At 50.2% G+C, this 20,911-nt stretch overlaps 1 protein-coding gene across 1 annotated transcript; it reads left to right on the top strand.

Annotated features, from left to right (window-relative positions):
* The first annotated feature begins 14,607 nt into the window (after window positions 1–14,607).
* On the top strand, window positions 14,608–20,185 carry PDX1 (pancreatic and duodenal homeobox 1). Its single transcript, XM_058689018.1, has 2 exons — window positions 14,608–15,144; window positions 18,643–20,185. The coding sequence occupies exons 1-2, from the start codon at window positions 14,739–14,741 to the stop codon at window positions 19,086–19,088; spliced, it is 852 nt and encodes a 283-aa protein (XP_058545001.1). The 5' UTR covers window positions 14,608–14,738; the 3' UTR covers window positions 19,089–20,185.
* The last annotated feature ends 726 nt before the right edge of the window (window positions 20,186–20,911 follow it).

Below are 20,911 nucleotides of genomic sequence, written 5' to 3'. Positions count from 1 at the left end.
GGGGGAAGTGTACTCAAAAGCGAACAAAAAACGAGAAGAGAGTATGGAAATTCTATCAGTGTGCCTCCACAAACGATTTCCCCTTTAATTCTCACAACCACCCCATGAGTTAGTACAACTATCATATTTCATGGCAAGAAAAATGAAGTTTGTCTCTCTGGATTTCCTAGGGCTGGCATGACAAACTGCCACAGACCGGGCGGCTTAAAACAACAGAAATTCATGTTCTCACCGTTCAGGAGCGTCAGCAAGAGGTCAGCAGGGTCGGTTCCTTCCGGAGGCTCTGAGCGAGAAACCGTCCTATGCTTCTCCTACCTTCTGACAGTTGCAGGCCTTCCTTGGTGTTCTTTGGGTTGTGGACACATCACTGTCTGAATGAACCTGTTGTACCCAGCCAGCTTTACCTACGGGCGGAGACACAGCTTCAGCCCGTCTATTCTCTTTTTAGCAAGTCGTCCACCTTTACAACACCTCCACGGGCAGGAGCTGGAGCTGATTCCTCCAGATCACCAGACTGATCACCAGAATCTTGAGTTTCAAATAATTTCTTCAGGTGTTGGGAGAGTCTTTCGCCAAACACACTGCCGATGGCCGACGCTCCAGATGCCAGGGTTGCCAACTCCTGCTAGGTTACGTGCCCAAGATGGTCCACAAGCCTCCACCTTTAAATCACTGCCACTTGAGATCACAGCCACCCAGTAGGAGGGACAAGTCCGAAATGCAGGTCTCCTGGCTCTAAGGGCAATGCGCCATTTCAGCTTTTCAGTTTTTGAGGTTTTTCAAATTCAATTCCGGCGGCATACCATGCATGCTGGTCTTCTATGGACCCATCTTAACCACCCAACCTGGGATTCTAGGGAACAATCAAGGAAGAAGTCTTCCTGTTCACCATCCAGGCCTTAAGGACACATCCTAAGGCTCAGAGAATGCCAAGGGCACCCACCATCTGGACAAAGTCCTGCGCAAAGGATGAGAAGGACAGCTGATCGTGACAAGAGGAAGTTCTTTTTCTCAGGTGAGAGGACAATGGGAAAAGAGGGAAAAACTCTCCTGTGGACATCAATAACCCAGCAGTGGGCACAACCTGAGAAATCCGACAAGAGAGTAGGAAGAAATAGCAGCTCTTCCTGTGCATTTCTCTCAATAGTAATTACATGGACCACGGGTGCCTATTCCTTGGGTTTGAATTTGATGCTAGCAATATTTTCTGCTCCGTTTCAACATCCTTTCTAAGCTACGTGCCACTCTGTTGGCCTTTGAGTGATAAACATAGGTTTGCCAGGGTCAAGCATGGAAGAGTGCTAATCCAGGCAGTGGCTGGGGAGGCAGGATGCATGAGAAAATGCTGAGAACCGTCATTTAATTGGAATATCTGGTGCGTGCGGGAGAGAAAAGCAGCTTGAAGAAAGGGTTGGTGCCAAACTGAAGGGCTCACTGGGCTTTGCCAAGGAGCGTGACTTTACGTGCAACGCAGAAACCTATGTTTAGACTGAGAAAATTACAAAATTCATACCATGTGGAAAAAACTCGGGTGGTAAAGTACACGTGCTGGGGTGGGAAGAGGCAGGCAACAGGGACCATTGATGGACACCTGTCACCAGAGCCTGGGTGAGAGCCAATCTACACCAAGGCAATGGCCAACGGCATTAGGGAAAGGCCAATTCAAGAGCTATTTAAGAGGAAACATGGACAGAAATTGGGAACCTCGTGGATGCAGGTATAAAACAGAAGTCAATGATGTTAGACAAAGTGCCTGTGGCACTTGTACTAAAATTAGGTAAGTGCACTACTCTACCCAGAAATCTTAAAGGACTTTCCTGAATCAAGCTTGACAATCTGGAACCCTCCGTCTTGCCACACTTCTCCAAACCGAAGCACATGTACTATTTTGCTATCAAATCACAGTCCCAAGAACTTTCCTTTACTGACTTGACCGACTCCCCTTTCTCTTTTTGGTCCCCTACGTGGGACTGTCCTCAAGAATTGATCCATGGCTCTCTTTACATTCAATCTTTCAATAAGCCAATCAACAAGTTGGACCCACTTGGCCAGCCCTGGTCTTTCACTCAGACCTTCGCCTCCAAATGCCTGAAAGCCCCTTGAATTTCCATTGCCCGCCTTTATCCTACATTCAGCATATTCAAATAGGACTAATTATTACCTTTCCCGGCCCCCCCCCCCCCATCAACTCGTTTCTGCCCAGAATAAAGCCGTGTTTTTCAGTCCCCAAGGCTGGCGGCTTCGAAGCCATGTTAGTAACAAAAGAGCATGGGTTTTAGAGTCAGACGGATGCTGGGCGAATACATATGACACGACCAGCTGCTCATCATCTGACTTTGAGCCATCTAGTTAATCTGTCTGAACCTCCGCTTCTCCAATAGTAAAACAGGTAATACTTAACTCAGAGGACTGTCATAAGGGCAGTCCCACGGGCAAAGGGTCCAGCCAGGTCCCGGCAGAGTCAGCATTCAGCAAACATTGATTCCGATCTCCTACACCTTTTCCTTTACTTCCCATTCGACAGATCACCAACTGCTGCTGTTACATTCTGTTTCTCACCTTCTGCATTTTCCCCCCTTTTCTCCATTTCCATCGGGACTCTAAACTGCGCATTCTCAAACCTCAACTTCTCTTCAACAGCTTCCGAACTGGTCTAACTACCTTAGTCATATTCTGGATTTGCCCATGCTTCGTGTTGTCAGATTCGTATTCCTAAAATATCGCTTGCATCCTGTTGGACAAGTGTGGAACATAAAGCTGGGGACTTGAGCGTATCTAAGGCATGTGTGTAGGTGCATGCTTCCTCACTGCCTTGTCTTCTTTTATTTTTTTTTATTTAAAAAAAAATTTTTTTTAACGTTTTATTTATTTTTGAGACAGAGAGAGACAGAGCATGAACAGGGGAGGGGCAGAGAGAGAGGGAGACACAGAATCGGAAGCAGGCTCCAGGCTCTGAGCCGTCAGCCCAGAGCCCGACGCGGGGCTCGAACTCACGGACCGCGAGATCGTGACCTGAGCCGAAGTCGGACGTTTAACTGACTGAGCCACCCAGGCGCCCTGTCTTCTTTTAACTTATGTCAAACAAGTCTTTGGCTACCTCCCACTTCCTTAGGATCTTCCTACAGAGATGAGCCCAGCGATGAGCCATCAATGAGCCCTCGGTCAAGGCCATCAGCCCAGCGATAGACAAGTCTGTTCCCAGGATATTGTTCGATTTACAGCAATTTCTTTTCTGGAAGAAGCCAAGTTCATGAATTCACAGAATTCCAGAAAACAGCGGTAGCAGCAGGAAGAAAAAAGGCAGCTGAAACCCACGACAGAAAGCGACACCTTCTTGACAGTAACTACAACGACAAAACTTCATCACTCAGGCGAAGAAGAACATGCAGGAAAATTATGAAACCCTGTGAGGTACTTCCCAGCTGCTTCCCAGCAGCTAGGAAGACAGAGCAATGGGGAGCTGTCACTCACTGGGCAGAGTGTTTCAGTTCTGCGAAATGAAAAGTTTTGGAGATTGGGTTACACGATAACGTGAATGTACTTAACACTATGAAACTGTACGCTTAGAAGCGTGTAAATGGTAAGTCCTATGTTATGTGTCTTTTTAATGTAATTAAATTTTCTTGAACGTTTCTTAAAAAAAGAAAAAAAAAACATGAGAAAAATCCTAAAAGAGCTGAAGGTGTGTGCCTTAGCTAGGGGATTAATAAAGCAGGAAGGAAACATCCCGAGATTGGGGGATGTGCCCTTGCTATGGTGTTCCCCATCACAGCCTACATTTGCCACAGAGATCTCACCAGGGCATTTAAATTTCCTCTCTCGCTGTCTGACTTCCCTACTAGACTAGAGGCAGAGACTCTCTCTCTATTATGGTATCCCCTATACCTAACACAGGGTGCGACACAAAGTAGGCATTCCATAAATATTTGTTACATAAGAATGAATGATTGAATGAATGAATGAACGAAGTGCTACGTACTCTACACGTGTGTTCTTTTCAGAGTGTTTCCCACATATTTTTAACTCATGGGTACAACTCTCTGTGGTAGGTATTATCACTATTCCCATTTCACAGAAGAGGAAACTAAGGCACAGAGGGGTTAAGGGGCTTACCCAAGGTCACACAATTAATAAGTAGGGATGCTGGGATTCAAATCAAGACAGTCCTGCTCCAGAGCCACCACTCACCAAGCTGCCATCGGTAGATGGGAAATTTGAAACACTGGTCAACTCAAAGTCCAAAGTCAAACTGCTGGTAAGTGATGAAGCCAGACCATACCCTATCTGCTTTCAGGAAATAACTGAAAATGGACCACAAGGGAAAGCCAGATTGTCTCTATGTGAGTAATGTGTTCACAAGCTTCAAATGAGAGGTAGAAAAGCCACATTTTCAGGGCACCTGGAGTTCTGTGCCGCGTGTGTGTTTGCTTATGCACTTGCTTCCTTTCCGCCAATAGAATCGAAGGCCTCACGAGTAGGGATCATGTCTTATTTTGTTATAACCCCCAAACCTGCCGTAGCGCCTGGCACAGAGTAGATATTTAAATAGGAGTTTGTCGAAAGGAGAAAGAGAAGAACAATCTTATGCCAAGCTACCATTTATGGCAACAGATCAATGTCATAGTTCAATGCATCTGTAAGTCTGTCCATTTCTAATAATCTTAGAAGTATAATTTCACCTGTTCCAAACTCACCGTTCGGCTACATTATGTTTTATTATCCTTGTCGAGCAAGTGAGTATAATTAGATAGTTGAGCAATAATTACCCAGTGTGTAAGTCCTCTGCGTATAGCATGAATACCCAACCAAATAAACAATGAGCATCGTGAATATTGACCAGCAACTTTGGTAAAGTTCCAGAACCCTCAACCCCAAATCCAGAAGTAAAGGTGAAAATCTCATGTTGGGCGTAGATTGGCTCCAATTGGCTTGCGTTTGAAGGTGGACATGAATGGGCTAAGGAGGCAGGGGGCTATGAATTTCCCGAAATCTCATACAGAATTCTGTGTTCTTACACACTCGTGCGTTTTTCCAGGGAAATGACTCCTAGCATTCATTACAATCCAAAAGAGCTCCTTGACTAAAACTGCAAAGTCAGAACTATGGCTTCAGTATCTTTGCTTACCTATTACAGTACAATATTCTCATTCCAGGCACCAAGCTGAGAAAGAATTATAATGACTCCGTAACATAAACTAAACTCACTTCGGGGTTCCTTGTGGATGGAAAGCGTAAGAGAGAGGAGCTGAAATGTTTGAAATATCTGGGAATTTGACAGATAAGAGAGTTCTGTGCAAAATTTGGTACTAAGTTGCTAATTAATTCTATTGCCCTTATTAGTGATTTTTAGAAGGTGAACAAAATGTTTTGAAAAAAGGGAGCTTGAATTAGATGAGGCATGAGGAAAAGGCCAGGCCACGTGCCTATCTACTTCTTCTCAAGACCATTCCGCTGTCCTTTACAAAACAAAACAAAACAAAACACCCTGTTGAAACACCACTTAACTCTGTTAACTTGTATTTTTTCAGCTAAGATGTACATAAGCCGTCTCCAGTTGTTTCCTCCCCTCATATCAAGCAACGATCAGAACGAAAGTCTTAGAATGTTATAAATACTGGATGGAATACGATCGGTATTCTCTTCAAAAATGGCCCTGGGGCTTGCAGGCAAGAGGTTCATAAGGAAATGCGGCAGGAGAAACAGAGAACTTGACTCTTTCCCAGTCAGTATTTTTCTTTACTGAATTTCCCTAGTTATTATATTTAAGTTTGGCTACTGGTCATATAAATACAAAAAGGTAAATAGTGTCACTCCACTCTCCTGAGAAAACTCCAAATCCTGTGTAATTACAGGCCAGGAGACAGATAACGCCAGGCTAGGGGTTAGAGACTTGTGTTTGCCTTTTTGTTATCGCCTGTCGAAATTTGCTGGGAAGGTAAGAAAACAGTGCTGTTTATCTGGATTCATAGCAATCTCTAACTCCAACTTCTAGAAACGTCAAGGTTTGACTGTGACCATGTTGGCAGAGTCTAATAATAAATTGCTTTGTAAATGAAGCAGACAACACTGATTGATTATGTTTTACGATACAGCATTAGTGAAAAGAGAAAAGGTTTTCTTCCCCTAAACTAAACGTTAGGCCCCCATGTGCCTCTTCCACAAAAAAAAAAAAAAAAATAGGTCAATTTATATACAGGCTGTCCATAAAGTCTGGGATGCATAGATAATATTTTATCTTGTATACATGGAACACAAAATGTTATGTAGAGTCACCTGTGTTCAGACTTTAAGGACATCCTATAGAAGGTGTTAGAGGGACAAAGAAATGTGAAATGAGGAGGTCTGTCCTAAAACATCAGCATACAAGTGACAAGCTTGAATGTGAATGGAAGCAGTAAAAACAGAATAACTGGATAATTTAAGCCCCTCAGCCTCTCCTTTTCCTTCATGTATCTGAATGAACCAGGTCGGGATAATCTCGGTGATGTGTGAACTATCTAGTTAGTTGCTGTTATGAACACTCGCACTTTGGGGAGATGGTTCTCTTCAAACTAAGATATATTCCGTAATTCCTGAACTGAGTCATCACTATTTACATGCAAAGAAATCAACACGGAACACCCAAATCAAACCAGGCCCAATCCCTGCTGTCAGACAGACAGATCACTCAGGAGAGAGAACATTTCCTGACTCTGAAGACTCGGGTGTGGATTATGAAAGCTCTCAGAAGACCACAGCATGGGCCAAGTGCTGATGTAGGCAAGTACTAACACAGGAATGAAAATCCAGTTGCCCAGATGATCCAGACATTTAAACGAAAATTTCCCATTTAATTTTCTAGCTTTCCAATTAAATACATTCAGTATCCCAATAATTGTACCACGGTTGACGTTTTACTAAATAAAAAGAAACAGTGTGTATTAGATTTAACGACCCAAATTAAAACGACCCAAGTTTTAAATGATCATGTCTAAGTGATTCGAATTTGGCATGGTTCCTACCTGGGGCACTCTCTACAGACGCCTAATCCAGTTAGAAACGTTTTGTAAAAAATAATTTACTATCCAGAAAGTTTTCCTGTTTCCAAGATAAGAAAGCCTGTTCTGCCATCCCAGCAGGCAAGGGTTGTTTAAGTTACTAGATAACAAAGTTGTTATTGATTCTATTATTTTTACTCTTCCTGATTCCCTGCAGTCCGAGGGGAGTTTGTCAGACCAAGAATGATTTTATAAAAAGGAGTCGTTATTTTTGTTGTAACTAGCCTCATTGTGACAGATGGGATCCTAGTGTTTTCTCACTGCCCTTTACTCAGGAGCTAGGAGCACAGAAAGCAAATAACCAAGAAACCAACACACTCATAGTCATCTGGATTTCTCAGCGCTGAGCCAGAGCACTTGGAAATCAAATATTGGCCTCCTCCTCAATGCCCCTTTTAGCCCGTTGTTGTTAACCAGTTTAACATTCCCTTATCACATGCTCATGTGGGCAGAATTAAATGGAATTAGCCACAAATTATATAAAATTCACTTACCTTTAAAGGAAGCTATTTGGTCATGTTCAGTGTAGAGAGAATATGGCATTAAGACACAAGTTATAAGGGTACTGCCTAGAGATGAATCAATTTGCTTTGGTTTTATTGCCTCCCTTTATTTGCCCTTATGTGTTAGCTACTGTGGCTGGAAAAGCTCAGCTCAACTTGGCTGAGCCCACACTGGAGCCACATTAACATCCCAAGGAGAGTCCCGCTGTTTCCAAAGAGCTCAGTGGGAGAAGCACGATAATAAAATAAGACCATGCTGAACCTTCCTAAATCTTTAGTCCTATAAGGCAAGAACGGATGTGTGAGAAAGAAAGGAAAATCTGAAAATGTCCAGGATTTGCATGTGGCTTGCCCACGTAGAGACGCAAATAACATGCCTTCTGCATGAACTAAGGCATATTCACCATACGTTTCTTCTATTTAAATCTCACAACAACCTTATGATGTAGAGGTGTATTTTTATTTGAACGGCCATGCTTGAAGAATGCTCGTCCTTTGAGACCATCCATGAGCCTCCATATATCAAATAAATTACAGCTCAAGTGTTTGTTTCCTGTTGTTCTCAATTCATAGTGTACTTAAGAATGACCTCGGGTGTGTTAAAAATGCAGATTTCTCAAGTCCCACCACACCCCACACATATGGTTATTCAGCACCTCTGGGATTAGGCTGCTTGCGTTTTATAAGCGTCCCAGTGATTTTAGTACACATGGTTCATGAATCACACTTCCAGAAACACTCCCCTATGAATCTCTGTTATTTCATTGCATAGTAGAAACCTGTACCTTTGTGGGATTTGCCTAAAGGTAAATGGGTTGCAATATGTGATTGGAGAAAATACACAAAGTAAACGTATTCAAATACAGCTTCTCTCTGCACAACAACACCCCGATAAGGCATATCTACCATAGGAAGAATTACTAATAGGAAAATTCAGTGAATTTGAGACCACAATCTGCTTTTACTCTCATCACCGCAGAAGAGGAAATGCACGTGCCCTAGATAGAGCTGACTCCCCCGTTTTAAGCCCCACAGATTTCTAATTTTAACACTTTTGCATGGGTCTCAGATTCAGGGGACATGCAGAGGAGTCACTTCGACAGGCGTGTTTCTGCATCCTTACGAAGAAGGCCAGGGTTGCACATGACTACCTTCCTGATCTGGAGAAAGCAGGAAGAGAGGAGGATTCCAGGACTGCCCCGACCCACACACAAGAACTGCTCCCTTCTCTCCCAAGCCATCTGAGGTTTTCCTCTGAGTTTATGTTAACAGTTTCGTCTCCAACCTGGAAATGGAAGAACCATGGAAAATACGGGGGCGGGGCTCTGGCTAGAAGACACTGCTTCGATGCTGGATTCCACATCTCCTGGGATAGCTACGGCATATTTAGCTGTGATCCGTTCACCCCCTTCAAGTCTTCTGTTCAGGGCTTCCCTGGATGTAAAGAAGTCCCTGCATCTCCCTCACACTTGTTTCTCTCTCTGCGGCCTGTTGGGGGCTGGCGGAAGCAAGTGCCATCCAGTGGCCCCCACGTCCCCTACTTCAAGCAGGGCCCCACTTTGGAGTACGTTCCCTAAAACACAATGTTTCTGAATACTCCTTTTCTCGGTCTACCATGCCCTTAAACACGGACTTGTGGCAACAGCTCTGCAATTCTTCTGGCTGCAATAATGACCAATAGCTGAACGCCTGTAGATGCCCTAAAAGCAATGCCAGAGGAGAAAGGAAGAGAAGACCATTTGTTCGGTGCCCGTGAAGAGCCAGGAACATTAGACATATTGCCTCACTGAATTCTCACAGAAATAATTTTAAAAATTTCTTGTTGGGGCGCCTGGGTGGCTCAGTCGGTTAAGCGGCCGACTTCGGCTCAGGTCACGATCTCACGGTCCGTGAGTTCGAGCCCCGCGTCGGGCTCTGTGCTGACGGCTCAGAGCCTGGAGCCTGTTTCAGATTCTGTGTCTCCCTCTCTCTCTGACCCTCCCCCGTTCATGCTCTGTCTCTCTCTGTCTCAAAAATAAATAAATGTTAAAAAAAAAATTTTTTTAATAAAATAAAATAAAATAAAAAAATTTCTTGTTTACTACATCGCAAGACAGTATAGGGTCACATCCAAGAGAATGGACTCTAAAGCCGGACCTCCTCAGCTTGGATCTAGTGTGTGATTCTGGGCAAGTTCTATGTTTCAGTTTCCTGCACAGAAAAATGAGAATAATAGTACCTACCTCACGGGATTTTAGTGAGGATTTACATATGCAAAATACTTGAAAGAGTGTCTTGTGCCCTGAACCTGCTGTGATCGTTACTATATACAAGGGGTATACTTTATGGGGCAGTCCTCTGTCTCTATTCTACAAATAAGGACAGAAAGGCTTAGTAGAGTTGCGTAACTTGCCAAGGAACACACAGCTTGTGCAGGGCAAGGGCAATTTGGAAGATGGGTATGTGTGGCTCCTAAGTTTTCCAGGTACACCAAATCCAGAACGTATTTCTTCTACTGAGTTTCTGTTACCCCAAGAGTTTGTGGACAGGCACGTATAAAAAGCTATATAATAGCTGCCGGATCAATAAATGTTATTGAAAAGATTTGTCCTTCTAACTAATAAACCATGTGAACTGCGGGATGGTTCAGGAAGGAGGCTGGAATGACCAGGAAATGTGGGTCAACCCTCCTTTGGGCTCCTGGAGGTAAGGAAAGGTTCCCAGGAGAACAAAGGATTAGTCACAGGACACAGTGATGGGAGGGGGGCGGAGGGCAAAAAAGGGAATTTCAATGGAAGCAAGGAGCTGGTTACCGGGGATGAAGAAGAGAAGGGAACATGGCAAGGGCTGGGGTTTGGGGAGACTGAATATTTAAACGGTAGAGCAGAGGTGGGAACCTGGGGGAGAGCCAGCCCAAGGGCTGGGAACTACAAGAGTGGGCCACAGGGATGGGTGGGGGGGAGAGCAAGCAGGGGGCTTTAGACGCTTTGGAATCCCAACTTCCTTTCACACTTTTCCTTTCAGCTGCAAAGTAAACCAGGCCTCGGAAGGATTAAACAGAAACGCGAGGAAAGGGCTGCCAGGGCCACTCCTGGGAGAAAGCACCAAGTCGCGTGCGGGGACGGACGAGCAGTCCACAGTCCTGGGGTGCATCCAGTCTGCCATATTGCCCCCTCCCACTCCTCTCTCCCACTAACGATAGCCAAGACAATCGTCCCATTAAATTACATTTTTAGGCTGCATTTATTTACACAATGGCGCTGAATTTTCTGGGAAATAGTTTCGACTCTACACTTGTGCTGGTTTGCCCCACGAACGCATGGGAAGCCTTTGATTCAAAGCCTGAGGTTCTTTTTTCTGCACGAGTTTTCCTTGACCCTCTCAGACCTAGGTACCACACTCTGAGGAAGACCCCCCCGAGTAGAAGGAGGCAGGGGGAAAGGATTTGCCCTGGAGGAATAAAAAACCAGCATCAGCCCCCACCGAAGTAAAGGCTAATGTGCAAAACTTCCAAGTAAATTATGGAAGGTGTATTCTCTCGTTACCTACACCAACCACATCGTTTGCTTCAGCGTTTCCACTCGGGATATAGTTTAATTTTTATTTTCAACAGCAAGTTAATCATAAAAACAACTATGCTCCGATAAAGTAAATTCCACACCAATTCATCACGGACACGTCTCTGGAGTCAAGTGAGGTCCGTCAATTTTTTTTTTCCCCCTGAGTAATAGAATACAGTGGCTGAAAAATCCTTACCACCAAGTCAAATTCAGCCCTTGGCATGCTTGGAAGATTCAGCTACTGACCAAGAGCAGGGTAACCTGTGTTCTTCAGGGCACAAACTATCTCCAGAAGGGAAAGGGCAGGCGAGGACCTCCAGTATCTGCGAGGGCTATCAGGACGTCCTGCTAATAAACGACTTTTTCACTGTCCACACTATAATTGGTTTACAGCCTTTTTTGTTTATTTATCCATAAGAGCTGCTGTTAAATGGCTCGGGAAGGCGCTCGCCTAATGGCTCGGTATCGCTCCGGGGCCTGTGGGAGGCGAGAGGGGCAGCGGGGATTCAGAGCGGAAACGCATTTCACCTGTAATGGACCCGGTGCTTTTATGATACCACGAGCGATATCCACAGAAGAAAATACAACACACGCTCTTGCTCGGCCGAGGGTTGCGCGGGGGCGCGTTTTCTACATGGGTTATAATTAGACACACGTCATAATTAGCCAGTCCCAAAACGCTGTTAGCTTTGTCCCAACTAATAATCATCACCGTAATAAATGGCTGTTGGACCTTTGTTTCCTGGGCCACGAGCGGCAGAAAATGCGAATTGTGAAAGCGAGAAGGCGCCTCCACCGACCGCCTCCAGCACCCCCGCCCCCTTCTCCCCAAGGTTTTGTTCAGCCCCGGGTTGCCGGTTTTTGGCCCCGGAGCTCGGCGGACGGATTTGCTTTCTGCTGAGCGCCTCTTTTCTTTCTGCAGGGCCGAGCAAAAATATCAAATGCGAGCAAATGAAGCATCGAAATGGAGACCAATTTACAGAAATGTGCAATTAGATGAGAAGTGCAAAATAAACACTCTCCGGGCCGGGGGTGGCAGGCAAGGCGGGGAGCAGGGGAGGAGGAGAAGGCGGGGTCTGCGGGCTTAGTCCGGGGTAAAGGGGGTAGCCGAGGGGGGAGGGGGAGAAAGGGGTGTTGGAGGGGGAGACGGAAGGGGGGGGGGGGGGAGGCGGCCGATCTTTGTCCCAAGCGGAGCTCGCCGCCCGCTCATAACCGCGTCGCCAAGTCAACCCGCGGCGACTTGGCAGATTATCTCCGAGGGTCAACACGCCCCGGCCGGGCAACCCCCCTCGGGCCCTGCCTGCTGATCGATGCGGTCACTCGCGGCCGGGTGATAGCGTCTGGTCCTCCGCGGCCGCGGCGAACAATGGACTCATTGACGCGGACGCGCAGAGATTAGGCGCGCGGGTCCCACCGCCTTTCCCTCCCGGCCCCTAGGGCCGCAGGTGGCCCTTTTCCCTGAAGAAATCGCCGGAACTCCCCCTGCCCTCCCCCAGCGGCTTCCCCCAGTCCGCCCTTCCCGGGAGCTGGGACACCAAGGAGGCCGGGTGCGGCGCGCGTCCCCACCCACGGGCGGACCTCCTGGTGCCCAGCTCTCTCCTGAACGCATATGCTGAGACCGCACCAGGATCGCACGCCGCAAGGAACCTGCAGGGAAGTCCCCCTTCCCAACTGGCTTTTGCTTTTTGGTGAAAATGAGCGTGTTTGAGTAGCGCATTCGGTCCGTACGCATTTAAAACACAGGTATCTCCACAAGGAGAAAATACATTACAATCTACCTCGTGAAGGGCTGGGTGTCGTTTGTGGTTTAGGAAAGTCAGGTTGCAGTGGTTTTTCCCGTACTGGTTCCCGGTGGTTCACGTTCCTTCTTGCCAAGGCTTTTCTGCAAAGGTGGCCAGTTTTTCTAAAACCTTCCGTGTTGGTTCGAGGACTGTGGTCCTTTCGGTAGGACCCGTCCAAGGCCACCCAGGACGCCCTGGGCAAATGGGTCGGATGCGCGGCTCATGCTCAGGCCGGGGCTTGTGCGCCACCGCGACCCGGAGATAGTCTGCATCATCCGGTCGGAAACACTCGGCCCTATTTAAGTGAGGACCGCAGGATACCCAGAAGTTACCCAGTGGAGGCCACAGACTGACGCTGTCATTAAAATGCAGCGCTTTTAATTCTTTTCTAAACACTTCCCTCCTCTCTTGAAGCGCTGCCTTATTTCAATCCGACGCAGAACACACGTTCTTCAGCTGGCTCGGACTGGGGCTCAGGATCCGTGGGAAGCCATCGCGGATCTGGAAACCCCGTGCCAACGCCGTCCCCTCCTCCCAGCCACAAGAGGGGACGCTAAATCTTTCCCCCTCTGCCACATTAGGAAACTGCACTGAGTTGGTCAAAGGAGCCCCAATTTCCCAAAATCAAAATTAATAATGCCCTTCAATTACCAAAAAAAAAAAAAAAAATTAAATGCCACTGTGATCAATTCTGAAGTTACAGTTTACTCTCCGGAAGTCCCCCGAGCACGCCACAGTTTAAAAACATACAAGGAGGGGCGCCTTGGGTAGCTCAGTCGGTTGGGCATCCGACTTCGGCTCAGGTCATGATCTCACGGTTTGTGAGTTCGAGCCCCACGTCGGGTTCTGTGCTGATGGCTCGGAGCCTGGAACCTGCTTCACATTCTGTGTCTCCCTCTCTCTCTCTCTGACCCTCCCCCATTCATGCTCTGTCTCTCTCTGTCTCAAAAATAAACATTAAAAATTAAAAAAAAAAACATACAACAAATGCTGGGTCTTTATGGGTTAGTTCACTGACATCATTGTGATCGTGTACAAATTTCATAAATAAGACAGAAGACCAAGTCCTTCCTATAGAGCTAGGGTCTGCAAACTTTTTTTTTTTTTTTTTTTTTTTTTTTTTTTTTTTTTTTTTTTACCGTACTCCCTAACAGTTACAAAACAGTTTAAATGCACAACCTCGGGGGCGCCTGGGTGGCTCAGTCGGTTGAGCGTCCGACTTCGGCTCAGGTCACGATCTCGCGGTTCGTGAGTTCGAGCCCCGCGTCAGGCTCTGGGCTGACGGTTCAGAGCCTGGAGCCTGCTTCCGATTCTGTGTCTCCCTCTCTCTCTGCCCCTCCCCTGTTCATGCTGTGTCTCTCTGTCTCAAAAATAAATAAACGTTAAAAAAAATTAAATGCACAACCTCGGCATATGTATCTATATAAGTTGTATTCATGAATTAGTGTATTGTGTATATTATCAAACAAACAAGGAAAATCGACCACTTAAAGTATGATGAAAAATATACATTTCTATGATTGAACGTAAGCTCGAAGAGTTTCATGAACGCTGCCCTTCAGATCGCACGGCCAGCTCGGCCTACAGGTGTGTGCGGGGAAACTCAGCTGAGAGAGAAAATGGAAACAAATGCAGTGCTCTTGGGTACCTGGGCCTGGCTTCTTAAGGCAGTCGGCCAGGCCAATAATGGCCCCAGGCTGAGCCACGTGGGGCACAGCGGAGCCTATTGCGCTGCGGCCGGCCCGCCTGTCCCCGCCGGTGGCGGGTCCCCTTGCGGAGCGGAGCCGAGCTGTCAAAGCTAGCGGGGGTGGCGCCGGGAGCGGGAGGGCCACACAGCTCCGACTCCCCGGCTCCGGCTTCCAAGCCCGGGCAGCAGCCATGAACGGCGAGGAGCAGTACTATGCAGCTACGCAGCTCTACAAGGACCCATGCGCCTACCAGCGGGGCCCCGCGCCGGAGTTCAGCGCCAGTCCCCCCGCGTGTCTGTACATGGGCCGCCAGCCCCCGCCGCCGCCGCCCCCGTTCCCGGCGACCCTGGGCGCGCTGGAGCAGGGCAGCCCCCCGGACATCTCCCCGTACGAGGTGCCCCCCCTCGCCGACGACACCGCGGTGGCGCACGTCCACCACCACCACCTCCCAGCTCAGCTCGCCCTCCCCCACCCTCCGGCCGGGCCCTTCCCGGATGGAGCCGAGCCAGGCGCCCTGGAGGAGCCCGGCCGCGTCCAGCTGCCTTTCCCGTGGATGAAGTCTACCAAGGCTCACGCGTGGAAAGGCCACTGGGCAGGTAAGTCCGGCCCCTCATCCCCTTAGTCCCCTCACCGGCTCCCGTCCCGGCTGAAGGGCTCCCCAAGACCCTCTACCGGTTCGCGTTCCCAGCCCCTAAGGACAACCCAGGGTCGGACTAAACTCCACAGGGAGCCAACGAGGCGATCCCGCGCAGAAGCGCCTTTCTGGGCCCCTTTGGAGCGTCTTTTCCACTCAGCTCTCCTCCTGGGCGCTTAAACCTACTTCCTTCCCTATCCATACGCTGAACTCCAGCAGCCTGCGCTCCCCCAGCCAGCCAAGGCCTGGCTGAGCTCAGGCTTCCGACCCTCCGGAGGGATCCTCCTCCACTGGAGGGATCCACCTGGCCAGGACTCCACGGCGCGAGCGTCTAGGAAGCCGAGCAGGACCCTAGGATGCTCCCGACCCGGGCCGGGGCGTGCCTTTGGAGTCCTGGGCCCCTGTGGCCTTGAGCCCACCCGGGAGCCGTCATTAGAGGAGACGGGCAGTCTCGGGGGCGCTCAGTGGATGCCGGAAAGCAGGGAAGACGGACTGCATCAAGCCCGCGAAGATGTTCGGCGCGGAGGGGAGGGGGCGGGGAGGGGGTACTCACCGCCAGGCCGAGGCCGGGCCGCTCAGGCTGGAGGCAGGCAGCTGGGAGAGGCGTCTTCCATGCTGGTGCGCCTCTGAGCAAACAGAAACGTTCGAAGGGGGTCTCCCCGCGCCTCTTCCCAGCAAGTGAATCTGAAGAAGGAATGCCCTTCTTGCAACAGCTGTGCCGGGGGAGGCGTGAGCCCCGTGTCCCCGCGGCCCTAGGCGCCCGGCGTGTCGCAGAAGGTCTTCCCCGGAGCCCGGAGGCGAGGACGCGGAGCGGCCCCCAGGCCCCCTCCCCCGCCAGGAGCTGGCGGCAGGTTCCGGCGCGGCCTGGGCGCCGCTACACGCTGCTACCGCTTCCGTGCCGCGGCCACCTCTGGTCACACCTGCATGGCGCATAGTTGACTTTTCTTTTCCTTCCAGCAGTCGGGGGTAGGGGGAAAGGGGCTCGGGCGGGCGCCCCTCGAGAGTCCTCGGCGCCCCGTCTGCCCCCCTTCCCCGTGCCTGACGCAGACCCCGGCGCGGCCCGGCGGGGCTTTGTGGGGCCCGGGCTCGCCCAGGGTGCCCGGGGCTCGCCTCTCCCTCAGCTCACGTTTTCGTGAAGGCTGAGTGGCGAGGACCGGGCGGGTCCGGGGACAGGACAGGGCCCAGCTGGGCTGCAGTCTTCCCCCACTTACCGCGCAGCCCCGGGCGAGGGGGGCGCCAGACGCTGCCCTGCGCCACTGCGTCCTTACGCGGCCCAGCGCCGCGGCCGCCGCAGGCCGGGGAGTCTTGGGAAACGCGGGATTCTTGGGAGGCGGGAGGACCACGTCCTTCGACCAGGGTGGGACCTAAGGACGCGCGTTTCCCACGTTCCCGGCCGTCCTTGCAGCTTCGTCGGGGGGGAAAAAGGCGAGCGAGGCCTAAAGTGGGGTCACCTCCCCACCCCCGGGGTGTGACCCCTGCTCTGGTGGCGCCTGGGCTCGGGCGGACCCTGGGAGCCAGACGGTAAATGCTATTGGTTAATCGGCCGCCTTGCCCTGGGGTGAAGGAAACCCTGAAAGGGTAACTAACTAACATCCAGGGGTTGGAGAGTCCGGCCGGAAAGCCCTTTGCCAGAGCTTTCTGACCCGCTGCAAGCTCAGCTCAGGGAGAAGGGGCCGACCCCCCTGGCCTGGAAGCTGCCTTTGGGGTGCTCCTGCGACCTCGAGATCCTCCCGGGAAACTCTCTAAGGAGCGGAGCTTCAAGCGTGTGTGAACTCGCCTGTCCACTCCTGTGGGGTTTCAAACGCCTGGGAAGGGTAAAGTGACTAGAGGGTTCTCATTTGCAGCACAGATATGAATGCTAATAACAATACTGTAGGAACGTTCGAAAACGACCTAAAAAAATGAATTGTAGCAGCCTTGCCGGCAGGCTTGCCCCTAAACTGCCTCCCCCTGAGCCTTAGGGAATGGCGCAGACCCAGGGGGCTCTTGACATCTTAAGTAACGCCACCTGCCTGCATCCCCTGCCAAGCCGTCCTGGGCATAGGTCTCCTGGGGTGGTCCCAAGAGATTATGGATGGAATTTAAGAACCTCAGAGGGCCTTTTCAAACGTTCCTTTAAGGCTCCCTCTTCCTCTCTCCTATGCCAAGGAAAGCTTAGAAGCATAAGACTCTGGAAATGCTCCCCAGGGAGTGGGACTTGTCTGCTGACTCTGCCCAAGCCTTGGATTCTGGGCGCCTCCTTTTGGCCTGGGGGAGAGCGGGCCTAGTTCTCTCATCTAATAAACCCTCTCCCCTCCAAACATACGCACTAGCTTTTTCAATCCCCTAAGGCTTCCTAACAGTCACAGGAGAAATATCCTAGACTCCGCCCTAAAACAAGCAGATTTAGGCCTCTTCCCAGAGTGTTTAGTGAAACTTAGCTTCGACGAAGTCTGCGCCTGGGGGTGCAGTCGGTACCTGGCAGAAAAAGGAAATGTTCAGGACCTGGTGCACAGCGACGAACAGCAGGCGTGTGGGCCAGCTGCTGCTTCCTTGGGCCTGGGCTAGGAGCTGGAATAGAGCCTGTGACTCCAACCCCGTCCGGTGTGGGGCTCTCCGTTCCCAGCGGGACCCCAAGGCTCCCCTCACCTTTGCCAGCATTTGGGGCCCAGAACACAGAGGCCAGGGCTGACAGGGACGTTCCTCCGGGCCCAGAATAGTTTCCCTTCTCCAAGGCACGGGCCTGGGCAGAGGTTAAAACAATTGTAGAAGAATTTACCAGCTCTGGAGTTGGGAATGATTATAACAATATTACTACTAGAGAGAGAATAGTCAGATATAACAATATATGTCATAAGATCAGGGTTTTTATTAGCTCAAGGCTTTTTTCACACTGAGGGTTGTACTTACAAGTTGGTCGTGAAATCAATTAACTGAGCTGAGACCTTTAAAAAAAAAATAGTAAACAATGGGAAAAATTAGGTGTATCGTATGTGATAAAGATTGCTTGGTTTTATGTTCTGAACTTTTGGGGGGTCAGTTCTGTGTCCGTGTGTGAAATGGGTAGTGCTCTGACATGTATTCTTACTGTGTGGGTGACCATCAGAAAGCTGGGGGGGGGGGGTTAAGTCTTATATTAAAGGCACTTTATTGCCTTTGTAGAATCGAGTACGTTTGGATAACTATTGTGGGCATTTTAATCACCATCAACCCAAACGCTGGCCGAGTGAACCCACCGAAGAGCGACGGCCCGCTCCCGAGAGAGCCTGAGAGCCCTGCACAGCTTTGACCTCCAAGAAAAGGGAACCTTTACTGGAGAAAGTCCACTTGAGGCCAGACTGAGCTCTGGGACAGGAAGTTGAGGCTCGGTGGCAGGAACAGCTGGGAGGACCAGGACTCCCAGCATGGGGGCTTCAGTGTTGGGCTGCGTGGGTGGGGCCAGGGGTCGAGGGACCACACTCACGTGCCCTGTCGCCCACAGGCGGCGCCTATGTTGCAGAGCCCGAGGAAAACAAACGGACACGCACTGCCTACACTCGCGCGCAGCTGCTGGAGCTGGAGAAGGAGTTCCTGTTCAACAAATACATCTCGAGGCCGCGCAGGGTGGAGCTGGCCGTCATGCTGAACTTGACCGAGAGACACATCAAGATCTGGTTCCAAAACCGCCGCATGAAATGGAAAAAGGAGGAGGACAAGAAGCGCAGCTGCGGGACAGCGGCCGGGGGTGGCGCGGATGCGGAACCCGAGCAAGACTGCGCAGTGACCTCGGGCGAAGAGCTGCTGGCGCTGCCGCCACCGCTGCCCCCCGGTGGTGCTGTGCCGCCGGCCGTCCCCGCCGCCGCCCGAGAAGGCCGCCTGCCACCTGGCCTTAGCGCGTCGCCGCAGCCCTCCAGTGTCGCGCCCCTGCGGCCACAGGAACCCCGGTGAGAGATGGGGGCTCCTCCTTGCCAGGAGGCTTTGACCACTGGTAAAGAAGGGGGGAGGGTAGCAGGAGTAGGACCCTGGGTGTGGACAACCAGCCCTGGCCGTTCAAAGGGCGGGGGGGCCACCCCAGACAGAAGGGGAGAACTCGCGTTCTCGGGTGCCTGTGCCAATCGGGGCACCTTGGGGAGATGCCGGCAGACCTTCTGGAAGGAGAAGAGAGGTTTTCTGTAATATCTGGGGCCTCTTCGGGTGATATTGTTGGATTGGCGACACCTGCCGCTGCTGTGCAGCTCCTAGCACTCCAGAACCGTGGACCTCTTTAGAGAAACCAGCTCAAGAAAAAACAACAACAGAAACCACAAGTTGGAATGGGCCCCCAACACACTGCAGGCAAGCTGGAGTGCCTTAATCTGCCCTAAAACAGCCCGTTTTACTTGGGCTTCTGCCTTAATGCTTAGAAATGATGGAGAGGAAGGTTTCAAAGACCTAGTGAAATTGATGCCCATGGATTAGAATAATCCTCCCGCCTCTTCCTCCTCCCCAACTTCCTCTTACTTTTTAAAAATCCTTTGAGTATAGCCACATACCTCACCAGCTCCTATCCTTCAATCCGCATCTCTTTCCTCCAACGAAGAGAACAGAACATCTTGCAAGGATGGCTGGGCAACAGCAGGGCTGGGGCAGAAGGGTGCCAGAGTCCCTGCACATCCAGTCTGTCCAATGCTTGGAGAGAAGACAGGTGGAGGTGGGCCTGGAGCAAGGGACTGGGGGAGAAAGATGGCCCCTGAGCCTTCACTAAACTGAAGATATTTGGAGCTAAATCTATGTGGATTTGCTTCCTAGTCTCAGGGCAAGGGAGGCTAATCCGAAAGGCAAGCAGCGTGGCCCGGCCCACCTTGGAAACTATTTGTAGAGACCCTTGATTTCCACATCTTTAGAAATGATGAAAACGTATGTGGTTGGGGAGTTTGAAAACTGACTATTTTTATTTAAAGTTTTAAAGTTACCTAACAGGTCAGCTGCTTGCTTCAGGGTCTGGGCCCCGTGGTCAGGTGGTGTTTGTGGAAAAGGGTTAATAAATACGGATCACATGGAAAAGAGATGCACACTCATTTTCCTCGCTTTGCCTCAGACCTTTGCCACGCACCGATTCCATTTCACTTCAAAAATTAAAGCAGCATGTTTTTATTTTTATTTTTTGGTACTAACCAGGGGGAAAGGAGCAATTTAGAAGTGCTACGTCTGGGTTTGAGGTTGGGGCAGCGTATGAGCTGGTGAATGTTCAGTTTGGTTTCATTTTTAACTTGCGTCACTACTGAAGATGAATTTCTCAGGCAGTGTAGCCCGGACGCGTGGGGGGTTCTAAGTGCCACTGGCTGTGCATGGCACAGAACCAAGAGCAGCCCATCCTGGGCCACCACGCAGCAGCCAAGGAAACACTCTCAGCTGGCCAAGGCCTTGGCGGGGTCTCTTGCCTCCCCAAACAGAGGTCTGGGTCAAGGGCCTTCTCGGCGGTTCTTCTGAAGGAAGTGTTGCTTTGGATGAGTCTCCAGCCCCAAGGTTGACAGTGTCTTGTATTAGGAGCAAACAGGCCCTGATTTAGCAGGCTTCTAATCTCTGGGCCCACCCTGCTCCTCCCTCAGCTGGGCACCTAACGACACCTGAGCGCTCCCACCTTTGGGGGGCACTGGCTCACTCCCAGGAACTGTTGCTAGTATTTTCTTTTGCAGAGGGACAGCAGGGCTTAGTTTTTGTTTTGTTTTTTTGTTTGTTGAAAGAAAGAATTTGAGTCCTAACGCCCCTCCAAATTAAAGGAGATCCACAGA

The sequence above is a fragment of the Neofelis nebulosa genome, chromosome 1 (assembly GCF_028018385.1).
Source record: "Neofelis nebulosa isolate mNeoNeb1 chromosome 1, mNeoNeb1.pri, whole genome shotgun sequence".
In the NCBI taxonomy this organism is placed as follows: domain Eukaryota; kingdom Metazoa; phylum Chordata; class Mammalia; order Carnivora; family Felidae; genus Neofelis; species Neofelis nebulosa.
Note: the sequence above shows the minus strand (reverse complement) of the source record. Positions and strands in the feature narration are given on the sequence as shown.

Coding starts and splice junctions, on each gene's coding strand:
- PDX1 (XM_058689018.1), top strand. CDS start 14,739: ATGAACGGCGAGGAGCAGTACTATGCAGCTACGCAGCTCTACAAGGAC. Junction 15,145..18,642: donor GTGGAAAGGCCACTGGGCAG/GTAAGTCCGGCC, acceptor TGTCGCCCACAG/GCGGCGCCTATGTTGCAGAG.